We start from the raw sequence: 9656 nt of genomic DNA on the forward strand, positions 1-9656 counted from the left end.
CAAGGATATTCAAGGTTACTGCAGTATGATCTTTTCATGCGACTCCATTTATTTAAGCAATGCGAACATTACATTAAATGTAAAATGCAGAGCAATCTTCAGCTGCACAAAGATACAGAAAATTTACTGAAATTTACTTTCAGTAGAAGGACATATTACTGTTGTAACTAAATTTAAACAATCCAACTGTATATTTCTCATTTTGTCCTGTTCTGGCGTTTTGCGAAATTTTTTCTGGAGAACATTATTTTTCTTTGTGGTTGGGTCGTTGATGACCTCTTTCTAGCATATTGGATGTCCACCTAGTGGTCATCCCTTATACAAGTTTATATATATTTAGAAATACAAAATGGGACAAGAACGCAAAACATCCAGACAGCTATGTGATACAAGAAAGGGACAACAAAACATCCAAATAGACGATACAAAGAAAACATGGACGGGCCATTCGGAGTTTTCTTTCCTCAGTCGAGTTCCAGATTATCTTCGCAATTTCGTTGTTTATAAAATGCCCTGGTGTCAGTTTGATCAATTATGCTTCCTCATCTAGCTATCATTCCGCAAATTGCCCAACCAATATATTTGAATAAAAGTAGTGAGCACTGTAGAACAATAGGCAAAACTTCACCCAGTTGAGTTTCCGACGTTGGATCTCTTCCTAGTTGAAGCCATTCGTTTCACTTAACATTCGAAATTTGATGCCCTAGAAAAGGTAATCAACGGGATAAACTTTCACTATTTTTTCTTTACCTCATGACATCGCTACTGATTCTGAAATCGAACCCACTACTTTACGTTCATGAGCCCAATATTCTAACCATTAAGCTGCGCACCTCCATTATATACTATATCAAAGTTTGTTGTAATCAAGTCTCTATGTTCCTTGAGCAAACCTCACTATGAGTTAAGTTGCTTCTCATTTCTCTATTCGCCGATAGTCAATTTTATCAAGAATAACTCACGCCTACAAACAATTGGTTTTGTACCTATGTAAATATTGATTTTTAACACATGAACCAGACCAAGATATTTTGGGGTTTAGGGTTATAGACTATTATATAAATCACAGTACTTAACTGTTATTTATTTTATCGACCTCCAAAGTATGAAAGATGAAAGCAAAGTCGAATCGTGACAGGATTTTAATCCACAACATAAAAGGACATAAAGAAATATTGCAAAGAATTTAAAACATTTAAGTCGTCGCTCTATCGGTTCTTTCATTCACCTCCCTTACTATTAACATATATCAAAGAAACCTATTTATAAAATCTGGTTGATTCTATTTAAAGAGCCGTTCAGTTCTGGTCTTTGCTGGTTAAATATGGTTCATAAACGACATTGAAACATATCATAAATATGCCCTCGTCAACAATGCTCGTAATATAGATAGGCCGTAAAAACAACGGGAAAGTAGCTCCGAGCCTTCTATTTAAGTCTATTAAATGGTTGGTAGTCTTTCTATTCATCAGTTTATTAAATGGTTGATAGTTTTGCTTTTCATAACTTTCTGCTTTCACCTATGGAGGAATTTAATAATACTTATGAAAGGTTATCAATTGAGAATATGAGTTTGTGCTCTCGTTTTTTTGTTTATCGAGTAAATATCCGAACCTTGAAGTGATAAGGATGAGTGACTTAAAAACTGAATAAAGGAGAGGATCTATCTATCTATCTATCTATCTATCTATCTATCTATCTATCTATCTATCTATCTATCTATCTATCTAGCTATCTATGTAGCTAACTATATACAAAAAAAGGAGTGAGAGAGAGAGAGAGAGAGAAAGAAAGAGGAGAGTAAGAGGGAGGGAGAGAGGGGGGAAGGTAAAAGAGGGACAGAACGAGAGATAGATAGAGAGAGAAAGAGAGATAGAAACAGACAGAGAGAGAAAGAGATAAAGAAACAGACAGAGAGAGAGAAAGAGATAAAGAAACAGACAGAGAGAGAAGGGTGTATTCAGAAAAAAAGAACGTGGAAGTAAAAGAAAAAATCCTTGAAGGGTTTCTGTTGTTTGTGTGTACGAGCGTATGTTTGCATGAATGTATGAGGTTTATTCTTATGAATGTATGTACGTACGTATGCATATACATTTATACAATCATGATTGTATGCATGTCACTGTAAGGAGATTTTTTTCCAAAGTTTTCTATATAGCTGTTGTTTTCTGAACCGTACCTCTCGACAATCGCTTATGGTATCTGCCATGGTATCGTTTAGCCAATAATGTACAAAAGATAACTTACCTACAACACAGAAGGGTCTCCTGGCGAACTTGATCCTCCCCATCCATCCTTGATATCTCGATCGACACCCGGCAGACCAAATTCGGAGCAGATACTCCAGTGTGAACCACACAACCATGACGACTTCCTGAAAAATATAAAATGAAAATAGATTTTAATAAGGTTTTCCTAGGCTGTATTTAAGGTTAGTGTCGTAGTCTGTCGATTCACTTAACTGCCTATCTAAGCCCGAACAGCTAGAGAGTCAAAACTCGCCCTTAGAATTCTGCATCGACTATCTCGAAGACGCTGCATAAAACATCGTAGATTGTAGCCATAAGAAAACAGTTCGGTAGACTGATTTGGACGAACTTAGTAGCACACTTCAACATGAACCTACATATGTATCGTATATTCACTCCATCTTTTCTATCCCTACTATAGTTCTCTCCATTAAAGCCCGTTACGCTTATATCACTTCCGTCCAAACATTTCTGACACTCGTCTCTTCTATCTTTGCCCGTTTTGTGCCTCTCCACAAAACTATCGTGTTAATTTATTGTCGTATACGCTTGCACGACACACATACCACCCTTTAATACAGTTATCAGATCAGTCATAAAAGTAGATCCATATTTTCAAAAAGTAGCGAATTGTGTTTTAAAATAAAGTTATTCAAAATTAAATTTTGCAAATAAATTCTATCCATCCATCTGTCAGCCTGTCTGTCTGTCTGTCTATCTGTCTATCTATCTATCTATCTATCTATCTATCTATCTATCTATCTATCTATCTATCTATCTATCTATCTATCTAATGTACGTACACCTGTCGAATGGATTGTATCAATATACTTATGGTCCACTTTGTCACACTGTGGAGTATTCAACCACGTATGTGCTAACTGAAGGAATTTTGAGTTTGTTAGTTCAGATGATCGAACGCCTGAACACAGATATACACAGACCCACTGAACATGTATATAATTAAGATTCAGTTGAATTAGGTACTTAAGTTGAGACACCAAGTATTATCCGTACAGCTCGAAGTAAGGTGAATAAAAAGTAAATAAGTAACAAGGCTGTCAAGGTATTAGTGCATTACGGCCGTTTCAGGCGGCTCTTTTTAATTGAACAATAGAAGCATTACATCAATTTGAAATATTACCGCCAACTTCGGATGCAAAACAGGTTTTCAACATACAAGATATTCCATTATAATTTTTAGCAAATATTTAATCAGAACCAGAAAATGAAAGAATTACATGCTGCTACTATTGTAGCAGAATTAACGTAGAAAGAAAAATATCTCAACTAAAATTTGGAGTGGCAGAAGAGAATAACAGTTGAGATGGTAATTTAGCTACAATTCTTATTTATTTCCTTATCACCATCAAAAGATCTAATACAGCTAGTATACTACGTCCACTAATACTTAAAGCCACTGGGAGTTGTCAGTTAAGTTCTAGCTGCTGGTAATAAATTGAATATTGTCAGATACTCCTCCAAGCCTTAATTCAGTATGGCTATAAATTCCTTATGATCACCTAAAGAAACGAATCTCGGAAGAAGTCTGTAAGATAGCAGTATAAAGCCAGAAAGACTAAGAGTAGGGGTGACATAAACTCTTTTAATATTTTCAGTTAAAAGGGCCTACAATAGAAAACAGAGGACATTATAATGAGATCTAAATGGGCATTAAGGGTACAGGGGTAAAAGAAATATATAACCAAAGTATAGGAAAATCTATATGTTATCATATTTTGTATAATAAAAAGAAAAGTTTCTGCTCTCTTCAAGGCATAAAGAAATAAATTTTTATGAAATGACCAATAGAAATGCAAAATAAGAAAAAAGACGGAAAGACAAGAAAAAGAAATAGCGACAGAAAACAAGTTTTTATAGGAAATGTTGAAAGACAGATAGCGAGTGAGAGATAGTCGCTGATGTTTCATACCCTGTGTATGTTTAATAGTTGAAAATGAAAAAAAAACCGGCACAAAAAGAGGGGAAAAGCGGCTAGAAGGGGACGCTGACAACCCCAGAACTGTTGTTGTTTCCTGCAAGTTTTCAGTTCGTTTTTACTTTTATCCCATGTTTCACGCATGCGTAGAATTAGGCATTATCTCTCTCTTTCAATTTCTGATTATAATGTACGGAGACATGCTGTCAACCATTCGCAACTTTGCACTAATTAATTGGAATTAAGAAAGGTATGCAAAAATAACTTCCTTTGGTGCGCGCACACACACACAGTTACAGCCCCCACTATATTTCTCTCCTCAATTTACTCACATTCCTGTTTTCCATATAGGACATTTGCATTTCGCCCAAAGCAGGTGAAGCGGAGGAAGGGGCATTCAGTATTTCTTTCAGAAGAATTAAATTTTCAAAAACAAATTTTATTTCCCATATTCATAATCTCTATTTTTCCACGTGGATAACATACAAAATTCGAAAAACAATTTAAAATTAGGAAATTTCGGTGGAGAGTGGGAAATTATAATTTTGAAAACGTGATTTCTAGGCAAAATCATATTAATCCATTCGGAACTGGAGGACAGTCACCACGCAAAAAACAGACCTTTCCGATTCTTTTTTCCTTTTATCTTTTCACCGGATTCCTGTTTTCGATGACGGAGATTCTGAATATGCAAAAAAACACTTTTTCAACTTTTTAAATTCCTCCCCACACCCAAATTTTTAATTTTTAACTTTTATCGAAATAGTTTTTTTCAATCTTCGTGGAAAAATACAGAGATTAAGAATATGGTTGGCGGAAACAAATTCTAATTTCAAAATTGATCCACACCTCATCCCACTGTCTAAATGTGAAAATAAACGGCTGTTTTGTCCGTTTCCGCATGCGTAGATTTATAGTGAAAAAGCAAAAGGTTCACCACGAAACACGATATGCTAAAAATAACAGCTAAAAGTCCTTAGAATTTTTGTGGTTGTGGGTACATTTACAGAAATGAACTTGCACAATGTTACACCTCTGAATTTTTTAAATTGTGATATTGAATGAAGGGGTTTAGTCGTTACCGCCAAAATTAATTTCCCTTGCATTTTCTCACTTTTTCAATATTCAATTAAAAGAGAGAATATATTGTTACCAACACCATTAAAACTTTAGTCACTTGAATGATCTGTCATTGAACCAGGATTTTAATTTCATTTCATACACACTTTGCTATCATTTATATGGAGAAATACAAGCGTGGCATATAAAGACAACTTACTTTAATAGAAATTTTATGAGTACACTTGCGTAAATGTTTTTCTTGCGCACCCCAACCCACACAGACATAGACACATATGCACGCGATACACATGGATTAAGTCCCATTTTGGAAGTATGTTAAAGTTTTATTATTTTGGAATGAAGAGTACTAACATAGGTGCTGAGCCAGTGACTAAACTTGTAGTATTTTGTTGGGATTAATCTAATAAATTGACAGAAAAATAATTGCTTTTATCAGAACCGTTTACCTTTCAAGCGAAAAAACAAAACCGACGTATACGACAGATATGTCAAATATATTTTGTGTGTTTCTTTCCCTGTTCATTCGGATATGCTGTAGAAATTGTTGCGCGCACGCACCCTCAACAACAATAAATTTTCCGGACATTTAGTTATTTTCAGCATATCGAGTTTCATGTCGTGGTCCTTTTGTTCATTTACTATAAATCTACGCATGCGGAAACGGACAAAACAGCCGTTCGTTTTCCCTTTAAGACAGCGGGATTGGGTGTGGATCAATTTTGGAGTTTTTCACACTGGACATGACGGTATTCAATATACAAAAGACGCAAACCGGGAGACGGTGGATTCCATTTCAATCTTTGGCCACAGGAAAGTCCATGAGCTGCGTTTAGGCATAGTTGGGAAATGGGATTTTTATAGCTCCAAATCCAAGCGAATGTCCAATATACTTTGATGATCGATACACTGGTAGTTGGAAGTTTAATCAATCCATCGATAGCTTTATAATCTGCTAACCAAACATATGCAATGATATTTTTAGAAAATATAAAGGAGCGTTCGATATAGTCCTCTATTGCTACGAGTTTTCAAGCGGACCAAAGCCATATAAGTGGATTTGGTAGAGAAAAACTGAAAGAAGCCCGCCGTGTATATTTGTATATGTATATGTATATGTATATGACAAGATATAGATTTTTTTTCCAGAAATGAAATACGGAAGATATGCTAATATTTTCTCTCTTACTAATATTTTCACTCTTCGAGAAGAAGTCTTGACTTCAATAGGAGAGAATATCACGGGTGGAAAACTTGTTTCCTCCGATTTCCAGATAAAAAAATACATACATACCGACATTCATACAAATATACATATATTATAAGTAAATATGCATAAAACAACCTTTATATTTTCTAAAAATATCATTGCATATGTTTGGTTAGCAGATTATAAAGCTATCGATGGATTGATTAAACTTCCAACTACCCGTGTATCGATCATCAAAGTATATTGGACATTCGCTTGGATTTGGAGCTATAAAAATCCCATTTCCCAACTATGCATAAACGCAGGTCATATAGGATATCGTTATGAATTCATATTAATAGTGTCACTACGTTTGAAAATATGCTATAGCTTGTTGTATCATGTTCAAATGTAATGGAATCAGAGCGTAACAGACTCATGAAACGTATCCGTAATAATAACAATATGCATCTAGCGTTACACAGATAACTTCATGCTCTCACAAACTACTTTGAATATGTGTATTTATAAGTGCGCATACGGATGTGTATCTCTTTATATGCATGCATACACACTTAAACACATACACACACATATGTACGCACGCACACACTCGTGCACACACGCACGCGTGCTCGCACACACATATGAGTGTGTAGGTGAGTGTGTGTGACTGTTCACGCAAATGTCGGACCTCTCTCTACCCCTCTCTCTCGCGTACCCTCTCTTTCTATATATGTGTGTGTGTCTTTTTCGTATATGTGTGCATATATTTATTTACATGTGTAGTGAGCAGGCTTTCCCGTAGACACGACTGAGTACGGAGGTTGTGTAAAGAGAAATACAGCATCGCTCTGTAAATAACAATATGTAGCGTTTCCCGGAAAGACTAGCTAATGCTCTCGTTGGACCACAAAGCTGTGGTCTATTGCATTTGGTAAACGTAACAGGTACTCATCGTCATCTACAATACCTTCAAATTAGACAGCAGAGCAGATGTAATGCATACATGAAGTGAAAACCCTAGTTTTGTGCACACAATACAATCACAAGTAGAATAGAAAACTCCATAATCAGTCCCGTATGTTGTTACGGCTTTCCTTTCATTAGAAACACACAACTAAAGATTTTAATGGAATAATCAAAGAGGAGACTCATTGATATACATCCTGCCATTAAAATAGTTTCCAGGCATCCTCGTCTTGTTTGTCTGCTTTATTATGACTACTTAGAGAAAAGTTAGCGTATTAGGTTACAAGAAACAAATTATGCTAATTGTCAAGATAGTACGCGACTGTTTATGGTTTTATTGAAAGTGAACTACCAAAACTCCTGCAATGGTATCGTTTAGAAATTATAATGCAGTTTATTTTAGACACTCTCCTTTATATATATACATACGCGCGCGCACGCACACGCACACACACACACACACACACACACACACACACACACACAGATACCTATATATATTATATGTAAAAATCGAAGGTGATACACATACTATCTGTTTTTCTCTGTCGAAATTTGACAAGAACGCTTGTCAAACTGCGGAATGAGAGAAACAGTTAGTAATTTTGTTAACAACAAAGTATGTACATAGTCGGCTTAAAAGCATTGAGTTCTCTAATTTGCTTCGGGCTTCATCTGTTTTCCCGAACAAAACTACAACATACATGCATAAGTAGTATATATAGAGAGAACATTTATTTAAGCATACATCTGTTTATATTACATATGTGTCCATACACTATATATAGAAGCAATATTTACCTTCGCCATAATCTACAGTGTTGGCAAAATATTTTTCGATATATTTTATATTACAGCAATGAAACTAAACGCAAATTCAGTATTCGAACTATCTGTCACAAAGTGTTAAATATGCAAATCAATCCATTCAGTTTACAGAAATCATTAAGGTAGAGAACTTGTAGCCAATATGCTCATGGATAATTCGAGAAGGTGTGTGGGTTCTTAGACTTGTAACCAGCATGTACAGCTGATATTATAAAGGAGTTACTTTACGTCAGTGGTTCCCAAAGTGAGCGGTACTGCACCCAGGAGCGGGGGAGCATGGCGTTAAAGAAAAGAGGTAGGGCGATAACGGGGTAGCCAAAAGGGTCTATGGATGTAAAAGCAACAAAATAAAAAAAAAAAAAAGATTAAGTTGTACTCGAGAAATACACTTGTTTTGAATTTGCTTCAGAAAGTGGTGCATGTTTGTAGTGATAGGTGGGAGGGGATTCACTAGAAATCTAAGTTGGGTGCCAAGAGGGCGGCAGCCAGAAAAACGTTTAGGAAGCACTGGTTTACATTAAACGTAATATAATTTTTGCTGAACAATATCAAAACCGGTTCCTGTAAGCATATGATTTATCTTCTACTTCAGTACACCTTTTGGGCTACAACATGCAATGGAATTTCTTCGGTAAAACTCTTTTTTATACGAGAACTCTTCAATTTTTCTTTCTTTTTCTCTTTTTTTTTATGTTGTGAACGTAAAACTCACTTTGGGAAAATATGCATTAATACATCTACAATAGAATTCTTATATGGAAATATTTGCAATGTGAAAACATATTTTTGTATTTCTACTTTCATATATGTATATATAAATATAAAATAAAAATACTTGCCTCCTACGTTAAAAATATAAAACGGTGGCGTGACATATGTATTTGTGTATGTGTGAGTGTGTGTGTATTGTGTGTGTGTATTGTGTGTGCCAGTCCGCGTAAACGCACGTGCAGAAGGCAGGTCACTGTTGTTCCCTTGCCACCCACAATTCAAGCCAAATTCTTCATTTTCCTTGAATATTTAACTCTTTTTTTTTTCATCTCACCTTATCTTATCCTTTCTGTAGAAGAGCGAGACAGAAACATTAGGCTTCTTCCATTTTTCTTGAGCGTTAGCCTAATACATACTGTTGTTCTTTTACCTTGGCTTTGTGCTTCCTTTATTTTTGGATTATATATATATATATATATATATATAATACACACACATGCACATACATATATACACACATATATATGTATGTCTAAATGTTTGGCACATTTTACAAGTTTTCTTATTTCTTGTATATATATATATATATATATATATATATATATATGTTAATTCTCTAAATGGAGTATTAACAGTAACTGCACGATAAAGTGTAGTATATTGCCACACTTAAGTGGCAATATACTAC

The 9656-nt window shown here is 35.1% G+C and overlaps 1 protein-coding gene across 2 annotated transcripts in view; it reads right to left on the reverse strand.

Moving 5' to 3' along the window:
* LOC106884508 (potassium voltage-gated channel subfamily KQT member 1) overlaps nucleotides 1–9656 on the reverse strand; it is a 717249-nt gene that overhangs the window by 194599 nt on the left and 512994 nt on the right. For both annotated transcript variants that reach the window (XM_052967039.1, XM_014935928.2), the window contains exon 3: nucleotides 2248–2374. In XM_052967039.1, the coding sequence (XP_052822999.1) occupies nucleotides 2248–2374 (127 nt within the window). The remainder of the gene's footprint in view (nucleotides 1–2247; nucleotides 2375–9656) is intronic.

Source organism: Octopus bimaculoides, chromosome 4, assembly GCF_001194135.2.
Source record: "Octopus bimaculoides isolate UCB-OBI-ISO-001 chromosome 4, ASM119413v2, whole genome shotgun sequence".
NCBI lineage: Eukaryota > Metazoa > Mollusca > Cephalopoda > Octopoda > Octopodidae > Octopus > Octopus bimaculoides.